This window comes from Alternaria atra, assembly GCF_907166805.1.
Source record: "Alternaria atra isolate CS162 genome assembly, contig: 25, whole genome shotgun sequence".
Classification (NCBI taxonomy): domain Eukaryota; kingdom Fungi; phylum Ascomycota; class Dothideomycetes; order Pleosporales; family Pleosporaceae; genus Alternaria; species Alternaria atra.
The window spans coordinates 4,370,368-4,390,380 of record NW_025091323.1 but is presented as its reverse complement, the minus strand read 5'-3'; the positions used below and the strand labels follow the sequence as shown (position 1 = coordinate 4,390,380).

Here is a 20,013-nt window from a genome sequence, read left to right as displayed (position 1 = left end):
GTACACCGCGATAATCTGAGACTGTGCACAAATGTTGCACGGTTGCTCTCGGTCATTTACGAAGATCTGGATATTAAAGTTGGGGAGTGACGGCACCAGTCATTTCCTCCGGACATGACTGAACAGTTTGCTAATTACAATCGGAGTCTGACGGATCGATGTCTTGCACTGGAAACAACGACACTGGATGTGACATGGTATTTCGGATGCTGACAACGATTGAGCGAAGTATCGGAATACTCGTCCATGGCCTATCGGCGAAAAGGATACCGGCATCATAATACGGATTATCATACTATTCGTACTTTCAGGAACAGCCGAAAGTATGGGGCGACAAGACACCGGCATATATGGCAGTGCATTCCGACTTTGCTTGGCTCAAGCTACGTCAGGTGGTTGCGAAAGCGTATGAAAGGTGTAAGATGCACACGAAGTGGTTGATAAGATGCTGGCAGTGCACGCACTGGTCACAATGAGGGGTAGGACGAAGAGCTAACAGGGGAGAAGCAAAGGATCAATTTTTTTCGTAGCCAGGACGATACATCTTGGAGGCATTGTTCAAGTGACAATAGATTGTGCACCCATCCACAAATCAAGGCATGAAACCGAGCTGTTAGAGTCGCCAACGTCCGTTGTAAGAATGGAGCCACGAATAATATCCCAGTGTAGCGGACGCAGAAAACATTAGGAAGAAAGGAAATGTACAGCGGTTGGTACCCGCCTTGCTAAACAGGATGACACCCGCTGCAAAGCTGTGAAGGGTGTGAGGTCACACTGCTATGTTGATGCTCTAGGAATTGGGTACGTAGAAAATTCTGTCACCAAAATCGTACGTCATTGTCTTTCTAGTTATATGCAGTTCTTGCGCTACTTCGTGCACATGCTTCACAAGGGAACCAATATCAGCGATCTTGCTTGACTGGACCTAACAAGATAGATGCAAGCACGGTCACATTTGAACAAGAACAAGCGGACTTTATGGGTATGCTGATCAACTCGATCAAAGCCCATGAATGCATTCGGTAAATAGTGTTAGGTGAAACGTGATGAAATCCCAATATATCTTCTGAAAAAGATTTGTCAAACGCCGACCATGCAGACATACGCCATCAAATAGTTATTGATTTGAACCTCCAATCCTTGCCCACTTGTAGCTTAACCCCAAGTTCCACCCTCAGGATCCCGCCTCTTTCTTTACCCAAAATAGAAGCCTTGTGGAATTTTAGAGATCCTAACGGCGGTAACGATCGAATTTGTCGAGCAAGCGCTTGATCGATGCAAGCAGACCACCAGCATAGTCTTGTTGGGAAGTCGCTGGCGGAGACAGACCTGCTTCTAGATATCCGAGCTCAAGTTCGTGGGGATCGCTATCATAAGACCCATTGAAGATGCTGCGAGATCGTAGACCAGCCGTGTCAAAATAAGGCAGACCGCTCGTCCGTCGTCCTTCAGGCAGACTGCTTTCGGATGAGATGTTGGGGACCGAGTCATTGCCAACCCTCTCCTGGCCATTTAGCTGCTTGATAATATAGACCGTCAGGTCGCACAGATAGAAGCTGAGCGGGATGGCTATAGCAAGTGCGAAGAACGGATCAAGTTTGGTACGATCCAGCCAGTAAGTTCGTACTGATGCGAACGCCATAAGAACAAGCGTCGCGAATATACTGATAGTTGATGCGATGAAGCAGAACAGCTTCCCTCCGTCATTACGAAGCATCACAAGCTCACAGTATACGAGCATGAACATACCGTAGCCAAAGCCTGTCGCCAGTCGGATGATTCCTGTATCATCCGTGCCATCGTTGCTTGATGGTGCGCGGATCGATTGGAGCACTGCTGCAATACACAGCATGCCAAAGAAGGCCGATGTCTCCTTCTTGAAGTATCGGAACCATATGGCGATGATGAGACATAGAATCAATATTATAGCCGGAGCGACGAGAAAAGCGCATGATACCAGGATCTCTTCGAGCATAGCTAGGCTTCGCCGCTTCCACATCGGTTGTACGTCGGCATTCGGACTCTGCGCAGTGACAGTGGGGCTGAATAGTGCTAACAGCATCCATAGCGCAGAAGGACGCTGTGAGAATACTGATCTTGTTCTCCTGAGAGCCCTTGAACGTTGCGCGGTCTCGATCGAATCGTATCTGCCCGGGCTTGTAGCGATCGGCTTCTCGATGGCGAAGGCCTCGAGCAATACCAGATCATTGGAAGAGTCGAGGAATGCAGCTACGTCTATGTTGCCATCTTCGTTTGTCTGAGGTAACGTTGAGAAGTCCTTATAAGCGAGGGCAACAAACCTCGAAGGAGATTCCTTTAGAGTCTTTGTAAGGGCTGATCCGTCCTTTTTGTCTAGGGGTAGCGATGATCCATCGTTGGCCGAAATGTGAGAGCAATGCCGGAAGACAGATTGTGCGTCACCGTTTACGTACAAACGGTATCCACCATCCACGACAAGAACGGATCCGACAAACTTCTGACCAGACCAGACCCGAAAATTGTTTGCTTTGGCTCTTTCTGACCAGACGTTCAACTCAAGGCTTTTTCTCGCAAATTCAAGTAGCGCATAGTCCGATTTAGATCCTACCCAAACAAAGCCAACCCCATAGCCCATGGTACTAACAGCGATCGCTTGTCTGAGTAGTGTATCAAGTTTACTTTCTTCTTTGCTTGGAGAGTACAATGCAGATGGGTCACTCGTAGAGTTGATCGTAGACTTAAATATATAGCGAAGTGGGCGGGCCACACGCTTGGTGTCTTGTGTTGGTGTGCCAGTATTGTTGAAGTAGGTAGTGATCGAGCGAGCCAAGGTTCCATGACTTCGAGGCTTTCGTACGAGTCTGCTTTCTCTGAGTGTATCTGTGACACATTCGGCAAGGAATGTAATGAACGAAAAAGCCGTGTTTGCGAACTCGATGATGAGGGCGTTCCATGTGTATGTGCAGCCTTGTAAGAACAAATCGTAATCGTCATGCATAGAGTCTTCACAGCGATCCAGTACATTCTTTCCGTACAAGGAACGTTGTCCGGTTGCCGTGACCAAGAAAGTCCCGAGACCATCAACTACTCTGGATCCTGACAGGATGAGCGGGTCAAGCTTGGTGCTTGAAGAGTCGTGTATTGCACTACCCGGCGTTTTGGTAGACAAGCCAGACTCGCCTGTGATGAAAGACTCATCGCACTTGATGTTGTAACCCTCAACGAGTATGCCATCTGCAACGACCATGTCTCCGGGCTCCAAATGAACAACATCGCCAGCAAGGATCTCCTTGACGAGTATCTCGTATGTCTGGCTCGCTCGTACCACTTTGACAAGTCGATCTTCTTTCTGCCTTTGTCTGTCAGCGGACTTCTCTTTCCTTCTGCGTCCTTTCCAAGCCGCTAGCATAGTGCTAATTCCAATGACAGCAAATGTCGCGGCAACGAAGCGTAGTTCGCAAGGACTTTGCAGCTGTACATATAACGCGCAAACAAGCTGCGCGACAGCTGCAGCGCTGAGCAGGACGAGCACCTTGGTATCGTACGTCTTCAGTATCAGTTGCCAGATATCTATCGGTTTACGCCCAACCGGCCTTTCTTCGGAGAATATGCGCTTGCGGTCGGCGAAAAGGTTCGATGAGCTCGCGTGATTTGGTGTAGAACTAGAGCGAAGGTCTGTAGGGATTCCAGGTCCCTCTTGGCTAGAATCACGGGAAAGTGGCGGGCTCTTGATAGTATCCTCCCATAGTTCAAAACAATCGAGGCGCGCTTCGTCGATGCTCAGGCCAGCCTTGACGTCGGTTCGGAGACCCTTTGCAATTCCTTCAAGACCACCGAGCGCATGAAAAACACCGAGACTTTTCGGATTGTAGAGCATAGACAGCTGATCCGGGGAAAATGCGAATGGATTGTTTTGCACCTTAAAATCTGCTTCCGTGCCATCGTCAGGTTTCGGTGCTTCGGCTTTATTTAGTATCGTAGTTGACACGGGTTCGGCCGCAGTCACGGTTGGTTGCGAGAATGATCCAGATGTGAGTTCGGGAGAGGTCGAGTTACCCCTAGGTCGAGGGCTTGGGACGGTGAGCCAGCCTGTAGTTTTGCATCCTACAGCGGCTGAGCTGATCTTGTGCGGGCTTGTTGGCCGGATCTCTCTGTTGTCAAGGATTAGTGACTTAATCTACTGGTATGACTTGAGGCTAGTGGTCCGTACTGAATATGATGCTCTGGCAAGTCCACCAGCAATCTACCGCCGGCTGGGAGCCCTCGCGCACTCATATTTGGGGACCCTCGGTAGGCGAACCCTCGCAACAGTGAGTATCTCCCGGGGAATGGAGGCGACGCAGCTGATTTCTAGAATCCTGTTGACACAATCTTGAGTGAAAGCAATGGTGGTCGATGACATTCAACTGTAGCGTCGGAGGGGATATGAGATGCTAGAGAACAGAGCGCAACGGAAGCAACGCGAAGAGACGGGTGGCAGACATGAGAAAGAGCCGGAAGATGAGATTGAGCAAATGTTGCCCAGTCCCAAGTGTGGCTGTAAACTCAAGGCGACCATACAGATTGTGCCACGGGACAGAGCTGACATGCAGCCAGCGCCCTTCGACACAGCCCAGCTGAAGGACCTCGACCATCCGCAACCTCTATTGCCCAACCTTACCCAGCCTCCTCAAAATCACCCCCAAGCCGTGTCAACGGCATAACATGATTGCGCATCTACCCCACCACCGACACGAGAACCTCTCATTTTCACGATCCTCTTGCGCTACTCCACCATGGACGACATGTTTGCAGAGTCTTGTCCTCTAATGCCCTCGCTTCTGGAGCTCACATCCCGCTTTACCCATACTCGATTGGACTCTCCTGCGCCAGGTTCTTACCGAAGACTCGTGCGCATAGTCAATCTGTCGGTGTTGCATATGGAAGACCTAACAAGGACTGGAACAGAGATAGGAGAAGACGCTATAATATACAAAGATTGCATAGCTGCTTTCGAGAAGACACAACACCATGGTCCCGCGGAACACATTCGAGATTTTCTGGACGATATGACAATGCAGCAAGAGTGCCACGGTCGATCGGAAAGGTCGCTTATATGGATTGCTGATAACACTGAAGTCGATCTGATTTCCCGGGCGCTACTCCGAGCGGATCGGGACTCAAACAGGCGAAGCGACGCACACAAATCCATGCTCGAGTCCACGTATGGTGTTATCAGGCTGCAGAGCCATCATCGAAAATTCCTTCGTAGCTGGATACTCACTATAGGCCAAGCGAGCTCGTATTGGCTTCTTCGAAACTACGAAGTCTCTCGAGATCCCACTACATCAACCGTTTCGGTTCTCATGCTGTATGCCGAAACATTGCGCACTCCATCAGCGGGCGTATTTGTCATATCAGCACTCCTGTACGGTGTCTTCGCAATGCTCCAGTACCATATCAACCGAGCGGACTACTTCCAACAAATCTGCTTGATCACCGGACTCGCGGCGGGTCTCTTGCTTAGTCCATCTGTTCCATTTACCGTACCAGAGTCGCCGGTATGCGTGCACATATTCGCAGCTGCAACGAGCGTGGCAATGGTGTGCAGTGCTTGCGGTCACTGGGTCTGGCGGACGTTCTTCAGTACACGAGAAGCTAGACTAGAGAAGAAGCTTGCAGAATGGGGGGAGGATGCAAGGGACATGGACAAAAATACACATGTCGTTAGATTTTGCGAGCTGGCTTAACCAAGCGGTATATCGATTGTGGTAGGGAGCGGTGGATAAGCTGGAGTACGGCGTCAGTGGTTTGCTATTGGAAGGGATAAGCGTTTTAATCTTGAACATGTATTTATTCAGGCTGCAGGACGGGAAAATTCAGGACATGGTGTCGTAACTAGATGGACTGAATCGCATGAGAGATCTACTCCCATTGCGTGCCCTTTAGTCGTTGCATGAGATACTCGACTTCAACCTCCTTGGTCAAGGGAATGACCCAATCCTGTAGAACTTGTTAGAAGGTATCTACGGAGAGTCCCAGCAGAATGAAATACCTTGTACATGGCGACTACTGCATCTGCATTCACTTTGGACGATCCATTTGCGCCTAGGTCCGGGTCTGTGCCGTATGTCTTTGCCTTCAACCTCAGTCTCTCGAGCACCTTCTTCTCCACCGCAGCATTTGTGATGGCCTCGTCGATACCCTTCCTGTCCTCGTCCTTGATCAACTTGACGAAGCGCTCCGTCTCCTGTTGGAACTTGGCTTCGGCTACAAACTTGCCAAAGTGTATCCGCCTGGATAACGACTGGATGGTCATAACATCGCACGTCGCAGAGGATCCGTAGTTCTCCTGCGACTCTCCCCTATCCTCGCGGTCTGTGGGTAGGCATGCTGCGGGCAGGATGTGCTTGATGTAGCAGTCCTTTAGTTGGGCGTTGACGTTGACGTTGTTGGGGTGGAGGATCTGCGGGTAGTTGAGGGGCTTGAGGATGGGCTCCTGGAGAACTTCTGGGAAGAAGGGGTATTCATCGGGCGACTGGTAGCGACGGACGAGGGACTGTAGGCGTTCCTGCTCACGGAGCATCCAGTCGAACAGGCTGGTGTCGGGCTCGCCAATGTCGACGCCGCCAGGGACGTAGATGGTCTTGTTCAGAGGGAACTGGACGCGCTCTATCAGGTGGAAGGTGATTGTATCCTCTAGACGACTATTCGCCGTCAGGTTGACTCACGCGCGCATAGTGGGGATCACGTACATGAGCTGGAAGCGGATGTTGGCGAGGTCAAGCGCCTTGGAGGCATCGGAGAGGTCAATCGCCGCATCCATGATTACACCAGAAGAAGGGAAAAGAGAAAATACGCGAGTGCAATGTGTGTGTAGCCATGGCAGTCGACGGTGGTGATACAAAGACCAAGTACCCGACCATCGGCGTTGCTCTTCGGCCCATGACGCAGGCGCATTGCCGATGGCTGAGCTCCACCCACATGCAGTGAACAACACCACCCACCAGAGACTTGTATCTCACAGCACCACCCACGCGCCTCACCGCCTATTGGCTTTTTACATTGAGCACGCGAGCAGCACTGGGACTGACATGCGAAGATAAATGATGACATAAAGACGGTTTCCCCTACTGCGCCGCCCGTTGATTCCCACCCGCCACGCCTGCTCGCATGGCCTCGTCAACCGCCCGCAATGGATCACCAGGGCGCGGGAGGTCCACCAGCCCGCGCTCGCCGCGGTACTCGCAGGCCTTTGACGACAACGACGAGGGCAGCTATTTAGACTCCCTCCCAGATGTAGCCCCACCGTAATTTCCAGCTCGCAGACGGTGATGCTAATGCTCGCTAGACCCGCCATCTGCAAGCTTTTGGCAAAAAAGTGACTGCGACCGCTGGCAGCTTGATAGGCGCCGAAGGAGTCACCCAACACTACCAGAACGCCATCGGGGAGCTCCACCGTGAGCTGAAGCGCCCACTGATGCAGCGATCCGTCTTTTCCTTCGCCCAGACCACCCCCCGCGAGATCGTGCGCTCGCGAATCTCCGTCCCCGAGATCCAGCAACGAGCACTGGCCTACATCCCGAACGACCTCTTGTCCAACATTCCCGAGGACAACAGCGAGTTTTCCCTCTTCCAGGGCTTCGAGGCCTCATTGCCTGATAAGCCTGACAGCCATGCGAAGAAACATGGAAGGCACAATGCGAGGGGCCAGAGGCTGATAGGTGGCGGGGAAGACGAGGATGATCCCAACGTGCCGCCGTCGATGCAAAAGCTGAGGAAGCAGAGGCATGCCATGGGCCACCGATTAGAGATGATGGGCGTGCGGAAACACATGTGTGTGGCGGAAATACACGAAATCGACAACAAGATCGCAAACCTCAACACAATGCGCAAGATGGTGCTCGACCGTTTGGCGGGGCTCGAACTCGAAGAGGGGGAGCTTGAGCAGGACCTGCTGACCGTGGACAACCGTATCGAGGACCTGCAAGAAGAGCTGGACGACGAAGCCGCATTGGCGCCCAAGACCGCAGAGTCGCAAACAAGCGAAGAGCAGTCAGAAGGCAAGGGCGACTTCATGTCCGAGTCGATATACCAGAAGATACCACAATCGCCAAAGACGAAGAACAAAGCGAAGCGGCTTTCAAAGCGGATGTCGATGCCCGTGCTACACGAGCACCTACAATCAGGATCCAAGATCAAGGAATTGCCAGCGCATATGGATGCCATTACCGCTATGGACTTTGACGCGCCATGGGGCATGATGGTTACCGCATCCTTGGACGATACCGTACGAGTATGGGATCTGAGCGCCGGACGGTGCATCGGAATGCTCGAGGGCCATCTCTCTTCCGTGCGCTGCCTACAGGTCGAAGAGAACATCGTTGCGACTGGCTCAATGGACGCTTCAATAAAGCTATGGGACTTGAGCAAGGCTGAATACGCACCTATGGACAACCGGATAAACAAGCACGATGAAGAAAGCGATGATGGTTTGGCATTTGAAAACTCGGAAGACGCGCCACCAGCGCCCCCATCGACCAGCATGCAAGACTGCCCTCTGTTCTCTCTCGAATCGCACGTTGACGAAGTCACGGCGCTGCATTTCCGCGGCGACACTCTAGTTTCTGGTTCAGCAGACAAGACACTACGACAGTGGGATCTGGTCAAGGGACGATGCGTGCAGACGCTTGATGTCCTCTGGGCCGCCGCTCAAGCAACAGCTACGAACACCTCCCAAAGCACATGGCGACAGACGGGGCGCTCCGCCGACTCCTCTGCTGACTTTGTAGGCGCTATCCAAGTCTTCGATGCCGCACTCGCTTGCGGTACAGCAGACGGTATGGTACGTCTATGGGATCTGCGTAGCGGACAAGTACACCGAAGTCTCGTCGGCCACACAGGCCCCGTCACAGCTCTGCAGTTCGACGATGTGCACCTCGTAACCGGTAGTGCCGACAGGAGTATACGCGTAAGTTGGCCGTTCCAACCTCATATAGGCTCTCCTACTAACATAAAATAGATCTGGGATCTTCGAACCGGCGCCATTGCCGACGCCTACGCTTACGACCACCCCATTACCAGCATGATGTTCGACTCACGCCGCATCGTGTCTGCAGCGGGCGAAGACGTAGTCAAGGTTTACGATAAGACGGATGGAAGGCATTGGAGCTGTGGACCTGGCGCCGACGAGAACGACGAGACCAAGTACTCCATCATTGAGCATGTCAGGATAAAGGATGGCTATCTCGTTGAAGGACGTAGAGATGGTACTGTTGGTGTATGGTCGTGTTAGTAAAACTATACGAAAACGAGCAAAGAGAGAACTGTATATAAGAACATGACTGGTGCGCATATATGCCAGTCATGGAAATGGCAAAGTGTTGTACTATTGCAGAATGCTTATTGAAATATCACCATTGAATCAATCTACCAGCACCGCAATGACCAAGATCACTTTTACTCAGCATCAGTCGTGACGCATGTGGGCCGCTTCAAGCCAGTCGACATCATCCACAATTAACGTACTAAGCTCGATTAACTATGGAATCTGCCCGGGCGGGACGCATGGTCAGTGAGTACACAGTCTGAGTGAAGAATCGAAAAACATATATTCAATTGTGAGTTAAAGGACATGCCTTGGTTAACTATAGGCAATCTTCCAAACCCGTGTAGTACAATAAGTACAAGGAAGTAATACAGTTCTGACAGACGTTACAAGCACGCGTCTAACGGGGCCAGTGGAAGCTTGGTTGTACGATGCAGGGATGGCCCGCGACGCTCCGATCTGCCATGGTGACGTAACGCTGAACACGCCGATTAACATTTCCGCGCTTCCCAAGGCGCCTACCTTGTTCCCACGCAACCGTCACATTTCCATAGTACATTCGCTTGTCCTATCTACCTATGATACCTCAACTCTAATTTTGCGATTGTTGAATCAATTGCTGGCATACCTCCCGTAGGCGCATCCTACTCTCTATCCCCACCCAGCCATTCCGGCTTCCTCTCCCGCTTCCAGCTGCTCCGCTGGAGCTCCGAATGTCCGCAATGCTACCACGACAAGCCGCGTCGCTATTGCGCGGACCCAATGCGACTTCCAGAGCCTCAATCCTCTGTAAAAGACTACCCCGAGCGACAAACACACAATTCCGCACTTCCTTCAGCAATGGAAGTCTAGTTTCCACTTCGAGACGCGCCGCCCTACAACCCTCGCGATTGAGCGGGCAAACCCCCACCACCACCACAATAAGAACAGTCTCAAAGAAACCCCTTGACATTCCGCGATCACGGCTCGCTAGGTTTGCGTATAGAACAGCAGCGATGCTCGGCTCTTTCGTCGCCGTAAGCGGTGTTTTGGTCATCGCCTTCTTCGTCTACGACGCCTACACATACAACGAAGACCCTGTCGCGGTTGATATTCCCGTCTCAGAACTCGCGCTGAGCCCGAGGAGAGGAGGACCGAAGAACCTGCCCATCGCCGATCACTTCGTTGACGACGATGAATGTCCTGAGAATAAGAAGCTCAAGCACAAGCCAAAGTTGGTTATACTAGGTACGGGATGGGGCAGCGTGCCACTTCTAAAGCAGTTGAACCCGGACGAATACCATGTTGTCGTCATATCGCCATCGAATACCTTCCTCTTCACGCCCATGCTGCCGTCTGCCACCGTAGGAACATTGGAGCTGCGATCTCTTGTCGAACCAGTCCGAAAAATTGTCAGGAGAGTACGCGGTCATTTCCTCAAAGCCAAGGCTGAAGACGTTGAGTTCTCGGAGAAGCTCGTCGAGTGTTCAGCTGTAGATGCTCACGGACAGGTGCAAAGGTTCTATGTTCCTTATGATAAGCTGGTTATCGGTGTCGGATCTGTCTCAAACTCTCATGGTGTCAAAGGTCTCGAGCACTGCCATTTCCTCAAGAATATCAGCGATGCTAGACTCATCCGCAACCAGGTCGTAAAAAACCTTGAACAAGCATGCTTACCTACAACATCAGACGAGGAAAGGCGAAGGCTCCTGTCATTCGTGGTTTGTGGTGGTGGACCCACTGGAGTAGAGTTTGCGGCTGAGCTCTTCGACATGCTCAACGAGGACCTTTGCAAGCTCTATCCAAAACTTCTGCGCAACGAGATTTCCGTCCATGTCATTCAATCCCGCAGTCACATTCTGAACACCTATGAAGAGGCGCTATCCCAGTACGCTGAGCAACGGTTCGCACACGACTCGGTTGACATTCTCACAAACTCGCGCGTCAAGGAGGTTCAACCCGACAAGATCCTCTTCTCGCAAAAGGATGACAGTGGCAAGGTTGTAGTGAAGGAAATTCCCATGGGCTTCTGCCTGTGGTCAACTGGTGTCGCACAGACCGACCTCTGCAAGCGTCTCGCCGCCAAACTAGACGGCCAGAACAACAAGCACGCCCTGGAAACCGACACCCACCTTCGTCTGAACGGCTCACCCCTTGGTGATGTCTACGCTATTGGTGACTGTGCAACCGTCCAGAACAACGTCTCTGATCACATCGTAAACTTCCTCCGCACCACCGCCTGGGAGAAGGGTAAGGACCCTGAGAAGCTGCAGATCTCGTACTCGGACTGGCGCGGTATTGCCAAACGCGTCAAGCAGCGTTTCCCGCAAGCAGCAAACCACCTTCGCCGCCTAGACAAGCTCTTCGAACAATACGACAAGGACAAGTCTGGTACTCTGGACTTTGGCGAGCTTAGAGAGCTGCTGTTCCAAATTGACTCAAAGCTCACATCCCTACCCGCCACCGCCCAACGCGCAAACCAACAGGGCGAATACCTCGGTCGCAAGTTCAACAAGATCGCTCAGGCAGCTCCTGGCATGACGCTCAACAACGTTGATTACGGTGACCTGGACGATGCGGTATACAAGCCGTTCGAGTACAAGCATCTTGGTAGCTTGGCCTACATTGGTAACGCAGCCATCTTCGACTACAATGGCTATGGATTGAGTGGTGGTCTGCTAGCTGTCTACCTGTGGAGGGGTGTTTACTTCGCGCAAAGTGTCAGTTTCAGGACGAGGTGCTTGCTTGCCATGGATTGGACCAAGAGAGCGCTTTTTGGACGAGGTATGTTGATTCACTGTTTATCGTGTATTGAAGTGACTAAGCTAACATGGAACAGATTTGATGAACTTCTAAGCGATGCATGCCTTGCTGTAGCGAAGTTTAGACCCATAGATCGACATCCTTTTTTCTGGTACCTCGTCGTCCTTTGTAGACTACTTTTTTTTTTCATTTCGGTTCGAAAGGGGTGGCTTGATGCTACCATCAATGTTATTTTATACTGTTCGATGATATATATATATATGCAAAGTTTTAGTGATCTCTCCATTGATTCCTTTCCTTTTACGTCGTTACAAATACCAGTGGCCAACCAAGGCGTCTCGCCAGCAGTTGCAGTAATTGCTGACACGGCCACCGAAGATGCCGCCGTTGTCTTCACAGTGCTTTCCTCCACCAGCGAATGCTGGACAGATACCTGCCGAAGCATGTATTGATAAAAAGGGCTCAGATATACGCTTTCCAGTCCCCTCGACATTAATCTTTTACACGTGCTGACTCTTTCAGTTTTCCTCAATCTAGTCTTCGTGTACGCCTCTAGGAGTTGCAGTGGCAACGAGAAGCAGGTTTTCGCTAGGGAGAACTGTGTGGATGTTTCGTCGTTTAACCCTGTCAAGGTGTTCTGCCATTAGGCTAGAAGTGACTTGGAGAAGCGCGTGTAAAGCCATATTTCGTGGGTCAGCGGGAAAGATAGAGGAAGAGAGAGAATGGGATGAAGCGGGGTCTGTAAGTGCCGAACCAAGATTTATGGCCAGCTCTTGGCAAATGAGAGTGCCCACGGAGGTGCTGGTCGTTCTCACCACACACACACACACACACACACACCTCTTCAAGGCTCTTGCTCATCTGCCATGGCTTCGAGTCGGGTTCGGACCATGTTAGGATTCGATCGACCTTGCTCGTCTGTCCAACATTTCAATACTTCTTCCCGCATGATCCTGCGAGGAGCTCTCTTGCCCGTAAAAAGCTCGAATTGCGCGAAGCCTTGTTCAGGTAATAGGTCAAGGCCGTCCAAACAGATCCAAGACGCCGACGCTTCTTCGCGAACTTGTTTCGTCAAGGGCGTGTTGAGAGTGCGGTAAGCGAGCTCAATGACTACACCTCCTGATGGTGACTGCATCCAGTGAGAGGGAAGCGTAAAATCGGGTGATGGCTCTTCACCAACGGCATGCGTAGGTATACAGGAAACGATGACAGTCGGTGCACGGAGATCACTTGGCCAAGCTTCGTTCCTAGACTCGAGTATGCGGAATGTGGGTTGCGATCCTTGGACGAATGATGGGAAGAGTTTGGCTGCGGACGGGCTTGCAGCTAGTTGTGAAAAGTAGCTGACTAGCTTTTGTGCGTTCTTGACTGTTCGGTTGAAGATCACAATGTTCTTGATGCCAAGCTGTAGCATGGCATAGATCGCCGCTCGGGCCATGCCTCCAGACCCGATAACAAGGCTTGAGGTGGTTGTGGGCCGGACAGCATTGGCCGGAGATAGCCCTCTTCGTATGCATGATCGGATGCCTATCCAATCCGTATTATCACCGAACAGTGCTTTGACAGGCCCGGATTGGTTGCGTTCTTGGTAAAGCTCAACGCCATCGGCATCGGGAATGCTGCCATCGCAGTTAAGATGGCGGATTGGAAGGAGCGTATTGATCGCCCCAATCGCTCGAGCATGTCGACTCAGGGAGTGAGTAAGTGCAATGGCATCCACCTTGAAAGGCTGGCTGACTGCAGTACCGCCGAAGTTTGGTTTCCGCAATAGCTCTCTTATGTTCTCATCTAGTGTCGCAGTTTGAAGACGATCGAAGCGATGAGGCATGCCACACGCTCGATACGCCGCATTATGCATAGCAGGGCTCAAGCTGTACCCTGCTGCCGCGCCAATAATGTAAAATTCCATAGGGTCATATGTAAAAGAGGCGTAGAGAATATGTGTAGCCTCTGTTACGGTGAGCCATGAGGTTTCTGGATTTCCTTGCGCTCTAGCTTCGAAATTTGCACTCTTTCGGAACTTTTCTGGTATTACAGGAGTAAGAACCTGGTTAAAGCAAGCGGAACGACGACCGGCGCGTCCGGTGTTGTAGCATATCATGGGTATCTTCTGTGACTTGGCGAATATGGTGTTGCGGAACGATTGAATGGCGGCATTGTCATCCATGAAGTTAGCTGGCCTGGTAAAGCGTACAAGGCTACAGCCCAGGCGCATTGCAGTGTCGTATTTCTCGAGCCAGAAGACATCGTACCAATCCATAGCTGCGTGAAGATGACCGATTATCTTCGTTGAGCCTCTCGACGCAACAATCGCTCGAATGAGCTCCTCATCCATTGTGAGATCAACTGTGGCAAACTCGGGTGCCATCCGTAGGCCATACCATAAGCTCGCCAAGTAGGAAGATGTGGAATGGCTAGGGCGTGTTGAAGGCGGCATGACATGAAAGATAATAGGAGTTACCGTACTTCTCCGGACTCTGAATATGCTCTTGCTGATGTTTTCCGCGTGATCCGCTGTAAGTTGCGTCGGCTCGACGACTATCTCAAATGCATCGCAGCCGAACTCCAGTTCTTCGATATCGACGTCCTCGGCCGTGAGATCTGACAATTGTACTTGGACAGCACAGGTGTAGTTCCTTAATTCTAGATCGACGTAGGACAACGGAAAGTGGCCAGGATCTAGTGTGGGTGCATCGCTTTTGATCTTCCGGTGTGTATTCTGAGGGGATAATATCAGGGCCAGGAATTTGAAAAAGGTCCTTTCCGCTCGTTTTAAAGTCAAGAACGCAGGAACAGAGGGCTGATGTGCAGGTGCAACTGAAAGATGAGCCGCATTCGTTTCGGAGATGTTGTAGAACTCATAGTTCGAGCATCGTCGGAAAACGGGAGTGCTGAGAGCGAGTAACTCTCGAACTTTCGATTCGTCCGTGTCAAGATACTCTCGTACACTGCGCACGTCGCGTGTAATGTGAATCACTGGGTGCGCCGCTGAGAACTCGTGTAGCAGAGCTTGGCTGCTATTATCCAATGGAAAACCTCCGTTGCAAACGATGATGGCGCCTTTGCTATAGGTTTGCAGTGTGCCACGTAAGATCTCCTCTTGCCGGAGGCTACGATTTGAAGATCCGAACTGTTTGCGATATGCAGTGGTCGAAAAGCCTGTTGCTGTGTGAAAGACACTTTCCATATCAATAACCCTTCGTTGACAGGCTACCGAAGCCATCATAGCTAACGTTGCCTTGCCTGTTCCGTGCATCCCAATGAGCACGATGGATGCTCTGGAGTCGAACACCCTCCTGCATTCGTACTGTGAGGGTGCTGGTGTTGATCTTGCCGAATTTGGTAAACTTCGCTGTTTGGACGCAGGCGGAGATGGTGTTGGCAACGAAGCACGTCCATCCTTCGCTCCAGTTTCAGTGCTCATTGCAGCAAATGAACGCTTGGTACCAACCGTCACAGATGCCATTGCTCACAGAATCCGCGATCCGGAAATGCCTCGATGTGTCAACAGCATGAAGCACAGCATGGCGTTGCAATTGGCAGCGACAAGTGTCTTAGCGGAGCACGTGACGGCGGAGAGCCCCGCTTTTCTTCGGGGATAAAACTTTACCCTCATGCACAGACGCTTCCCCAGCTTCTCCACTACCTCACTTGGTAAGCTCGATGGCTTCTTTCGTAAGCTACACGGATGAGAGATGTTTGAATACCCAGTATCCGGGCGATCATCAACTCCCTCCTTTGGCAAGGCTCCATGAGGTGCTTCTGTGCTGTTTATGCGACAAGAAAGGAAAGCTGGCCAACCTATGTCTTTGCAACCCCAGGAGAAACGCCGCCAGGCCACACAAGATGTACCGGTAAAACGATTTAGGGTATCAAGAGCTTGCGATCAATGTCGCAACGCTCGCGAGAAGTGTGACGCAAATCAGCCCAATTGCTCACCTTGCCTGGAAGCAAGGCGCACTTGTACCTATACCTCGAACCCCAAGAAACGAGGGCTACAGCCTGGCTATATACGCAGCCTTGAAATGACACTGGCGTTTATATTTCAACAAAATGCTGAAATAGAATCTCTGGTGCACGACCAACTAGCCCAAGGAAACACGGTTTTGCTAGCGAGGGGCACTAAAGAATCAAACCGTTTACACAAGAGCTGGACCAAGAGCAGATTTTGTCGGGATGTCACCAAAGCGTTATCCGGAGAACAGATAGGAACAAGCGAAGACAGGCTACCAAGCTCAGATGACGACAGTGAGGTTGATACCGAGGATGCAACACTTTTTCAGATAACACCAAAACCTCAATCTCAACATTCGGTATTACTTCCAGACCAGGATGTTGATAAGCGCTGACCTGCTCAGATTTCGTGGCAAAGCGGTACAAGCTACATGTCCCAAGAAATGGGTCCGCCTTCGCTACCGGATCTGCATTCTCCGAGTCTGCAACAGTCTACAGGCTCGTCTTTCACACCACTGCCTGGCGACTGCTGGAGACTGATCGAGGTATACTGCACGTATACGCAATGCTGGCTTCCCATCGCAGACAAGCTTGAGATTCTGAAGTTATCATATTCTTATCCGGAACGAGGACTGGCTCTCTCCTGCGATATGTCCAATTCGGGAAGTCATGCTGAGATGTGGAGTATCTTTGCAGTCGGCATTACGCAGGACGACATCAACGTCGCTGGAGAAAGCTATCGTCCATGGTCGCCTGGAAAACTTTACGACATTGCAAGGCAGCTTATCCCTAATGAATTAGGCAAATTCGAGTTGGATCATGTAAAGGCCCTCCTCAATCTGGCATTATTCAACATCAACAGGAAGCTGTTCGATGCCGCTTGGCACCTTGTTGGCGCTGCTTTGCGAATATCACTCATGCTTGTTGAGACACCAGATATGGCTCTCTCTCGACGAAAGCATGTTCTGTCGAGTTGCTTCGTACTTGACAGTCTTCTGGCTCTACACTTGAAACGGCGTCCTTATCTTGACAGGACTGACCTGTCATGGATGGGAAAAATAGAGGAAGATGGAATGGAAGAATGGCAACCGTGGAGTGGGCAACTTAATCTTGGACCAACGCAACGGTCGAGCACTCCAACCCTCGCCTTAAGTACTTTTAACGCTCTTTTGGAGTTGGTTGACATCCTTGGGTGCACTTCTAGAGAGCAGACAGCACCAAACTTCTTACATGAGATGATCGGTCGTCTTGAGATGTGGAAATCAGCGCTACCACAGAAGCTTGAATACATCCGGAAAGACTCTGCCTTCACACCAGCAACGCCACCCGCGTTACTCCTTCGATGCACATATCTTGTTACCGCGTTCACGCTCGTTCCCTCTCAGGCATGGCTCCAACAAATCTTAGAGATATTGAGTGTACTGCAACAGCAGCTTGGGGTCACGAGGATGCCAGCGATCACCGCTTGCTTATTGCAGAGTATCAGAAGAAGTACTAGTAGCTTGACTTTGGATCAGCCGACCCTTACCCGGATCCGCGAGTTGTTTGCTGCTCTTGGTCAGCCATTCTATGAGTCATCAGAGGGACCATCGGCAGGTTTACGACCAGTACCGGCCACTCGAAGAGACACATCTTCAGAGAACTCTAGACCCATACAGACCTCTCCCCAGCCTCTTGTGCCACAACTTGGCGGTCCATTCGTCGAGCGATACCAGCAGCCACCCAACCCTTCCACTATGGTCCATGGTACGCTATCAGGCATGGATGCCAATCATCAAGGGCACAACATACAGCCATTTGAACCGAACTTATTCGATTTTGGGATGGCTGGACCAATCTTCGATCCCCACGATCCCTATAACGCTTTGGTATCGGGCGATCTAGGAAGCTTCCTCGACGACTTCGCTTCGAAACACGGTGCCAAAAAGCTACAGAATCAGCCACAATTCATGGAGAACCTAGGCTTTTCGTCGGAAGTAAGCATGGCCGACCTTTTAGCAGCGGACCCTGGCCGTTTCATGCCTACCGCGTCGAACTTGGGCGCAGAAAATAGTGAGGAATCCCCTCAGTTTCCGCTCAACACATTCTATGACGCTGGGTAAGGCCGCAGTCAGCCCGTTGAATCCAAGAGATAGAATGCGATCCGGTGGTGTTGTCGAAATGCGCGCGCTTTATGTTCTGGCCGAAACGCTTAAGAACGATGCTTGATTACTGGGTATCTTCTACATGTTATTTACCAAAACGCCAAAACGCATAGGTCGTCAAATGAAAGCACAATGCCAGACCCGCCATCACAAACGCGCATACTCGGCTTGTTCAGCCCTGTTTACTTCATTACGCGCCTTGCCCACAGACTTCGACGCATCATATCTCACTCCTGCATCAAGCTGTAGATCATAGCACATGGATACCCAGGCAGTTGCAGCACGCTCTGCCAGCTCTTCGACAACTCCATGACCCTCACTGTTCATAACCCGATTGAATAGTTCCATGCTGACCCAGCCGTCGAATCCAATCTCCTTAATGATGGCGTGCGCGACATCCTTGACGGGCAAGTACGCCCCACGGCTACTCTCGCCATAGAATAATCTGCAGTTTCTGCTCCAAGACATGCGAGCTGGTTGTTCAGCGTTGTAAAAGGGGTGACCGGGTTGCAATGGTTGTTGGAGACGCTCGGCGTCGACAATCTGGATGAAGAAGATCTTCTCTTTGTAAGGCTTGATCTGGGTGACCAGTCGTTGTATCGATTCGCGAACTTCTTGATCAGCCCCGGCGACCTTTCCAGTTGCCGAGGTGGGGTCGGCATATATCCTGCCCAAGATGTTGAAACTGTCGAGGCAGATGCCAAAATTCGATCGATCAACTCGTTGTACAATATCCCAACACACCTCCCACTTGTCAACGTGTGTTCCCCAGCTCAGGCTTTCGTATGCGAATCGGATGACCGGTGTCTGCTGTAATCCAAGGTCTGCAATCTCTTGGAGGTCGCTTACGATAAGATTCGTATCCGAAGAGCACTGATCGCGTGGAAGGAAGGATGAGGGCACTTGAACGATGTCCGTCTGGAGGACATGTGCCAGTTGCATCCAAAGCTTCATCTCTTCGATTCGCTCAGTGTGTCGCTTTCTGTCCACGAGACCCTCGTAGTGCATGAATGGCTGCAGGCATATAATATCGAGATCCAACGAAGAGCAAAGCTCACGGACCGAGGCAGCGCCCGCGATGAGATCAGACGGGGAGTCGGACCCGGCGTGATCGACCAAGTCCTCGTAGAATAGCTCGATGCCCTCTAATCCATGTTTCGCAGCCATGGAGAGCTTGTGTTCGAGGCTGTGGCCAGCATAGCACCGGCCCAGCGACATGGAGGAGATACCTGGACGGCACGGCATGATGTGATGCTGATGGGAGACGGTTGCGGAAGTATGTGTAGTGCGTGGTATGTAGTATGATATTGTGAGAATACAACTATAGAATTGAGGACTATAAAGCTAGGGATTGTAGTTATTCAACTGATAAGACGTCTATAAGACGACTGACGTATATCTAAGACCGCTCACAACCGACCGAGATCCTGATCAACACACCCTCCATCACCGTTTCCTACCGTGTAAAGACGCGGTAAATTCGACTGATCCAAACAAGCTCGGCGAATACTTAGCACTCAATACCCCGGAGTAATGCTGGAAAATGTGATACGGTGCCTTCCGCAACCGTGCTGTTCCGTCGCAAGCAGTGGAAAAGCACGCGCTGGTGACGGTGCAGACGGAGGTTTGGCGCTAGCCAAGCGGAAAAGAACTTATACCCCGAGGACGGCGCCACTTCGGTCACCGATTCTTGTCTCCGCAGTACGACTGCGAGCTCGGCGCAGAAGGAATGTGGAGATGACCATCCCAAGGGGGTTGTTCCTGCTGGTAACGATTAGCGGTTTGAAGCCGACATAGCCGATGACCCTCGAGGAGTTGATAGTCGTTCCGTGGAAGGTGACACACCTTGTATACTGAAGGGTGTATGATGTCATTGTGATGGTCACT

The 20,013-nt window shown here is 51.3% G+C and overlaps 7 protein-coding genes across 7 annotated transcripts; 3 read left to right on the top strand and 4 right to left on the bottom strand.

The window, feature by feature from the left end:
- Positions 1 to 1,231: 1,231 nt before the first annotated feature.
- On the bottom strand, positions 1,232 to 4,254 carry ALTATR162_LOCUS6526 (uncharacterized protein; the record flags this gene model as incomplete). The annotated part of the gene is made up of 2 exons (XM_043314148.1): positions 1,232 to 4,130; positions 4,190 to 4,254. 2 exons carry the CDS (start codon positions 4,252 to 4,254, stop codon positions 1,232 to 1,234), a joined length of 2,964 nt encoding a protein of 987 aa, XP_043170083.1.
- Positions 4,255 to 5,883: 1,629 nt separating this feature from the next.
- ALTATR162_LOCUS6525 (uncharacterized protein) lies at positions 5,884 to 6,784 on the bottom strand (the record flags this gene model as incomplete). Its single annotated transcript, XM_043314147.1, has 3 exons — positions 5,884 to 5,961; positions 6,014 to 6,665; positions 6,714 to 6,784. The coding sequence occupies 3 exons, from the start codon at positions 6,782 to 6,784 to the stop codon at positions 5,884 to 5,886; spliced, it is 801 nt and encodes a 266-aa protein (XP_043170082.1).
- A 347-nt stretch (positions 6,785 to 7,131) lies between these two features.
- On the top strand, positions 7,132 to 9,253 carry ALTATR162_LOCUS6524 (uncharacterized protein; the record flags this gene model as incomplete). Its single annotated transcript, XM_043314146.1, has 3 exons — positions 7,132 to 7,257; positions 7,310 to 8,929; positions 8,981 to 9,253. 3 exons carry the CDS (start codon positions 7,132 to 7,134, stop codon positions 9,251 to 9,253), a joined length of 2,019 nt encoding a protein of 672 aa, XP_043170081.1.
- A 1,028-nt stretch (positions 9,254 to 10,281) lies between these two features.
- On the top strand, positions 10,282 to 12,121 carry ALTATR162_LOCUS6523 (uncharacterized protein; the record flags this gene model as incomplete). Its single annotated transcript, XM_043314145.1, has 2 exons — positions 10,282 to 12,049; positions 12,105 to 12,121. 2 exons carry the CDS (start codon positions 10,282 to 10,284, stop codon positions 12,119 to 12,121), a joined length of 1,785 nt encoding a protein of 594 aa, XP_043170080.1.
- Positions 12,122 to 12,872: 751 nt separating this feature from the next.
- On the bottom strand, positions 12,873 to 15,494 carry ALTATR162_LOCUS6522 (uncharacterized protein; the record flags this gene model as incomplete). Its single annotated transcript, XM_043314144.1, has 1 exon — positions 12,873 to 15,494. One exon carries the CDS (start codon positions 15,492 to 15,494, stop codon positions 12,873 to 12,875), a length of 2,622 nt encoding a protein of 873 aa, XP_043170079.1.
- A 931-nt stretch (positions 15,495 to 16,425) lies between these two features.
- Positions 16,426 to 18,084, top strand: ALTATR162_LOCUS6521 (uncharacterized protein; the record flags this gene model as incomplete). Its single annotated transcript, XM_043314143.1, has 1 exon — positions 16,426 to 18,084. One exon carries the CDS (start codon positions 16,426 to 16,428, stop codon positions 18,082 to 18,084), a length of 1,659 nt encoding a protein of 552 aa, XP_043170078.1.
- A 189-nt stretch (positions 18,085 to 18,273) lies between these two features.
- ALTATR162_LOCUS6520 (uncharacterized protein) lies at positions 18,274 to 19,371 on the bottom strand (the record flags this gene model as incomplete). Its single annotated transcript, XM_043314142.1, has 1 exon — positions 18,274 to 19,371. The coding sequence occupies one exon, from the start codon at positions 19,369 to 19,371 to the stop codon at positions 18,274 to 18,276; it is 1,098 nt and encodes a 365-aa protein (XP_043170077.1).
- Positions 19,372 to 20,013: the final 642 nt, after the last annotated feature.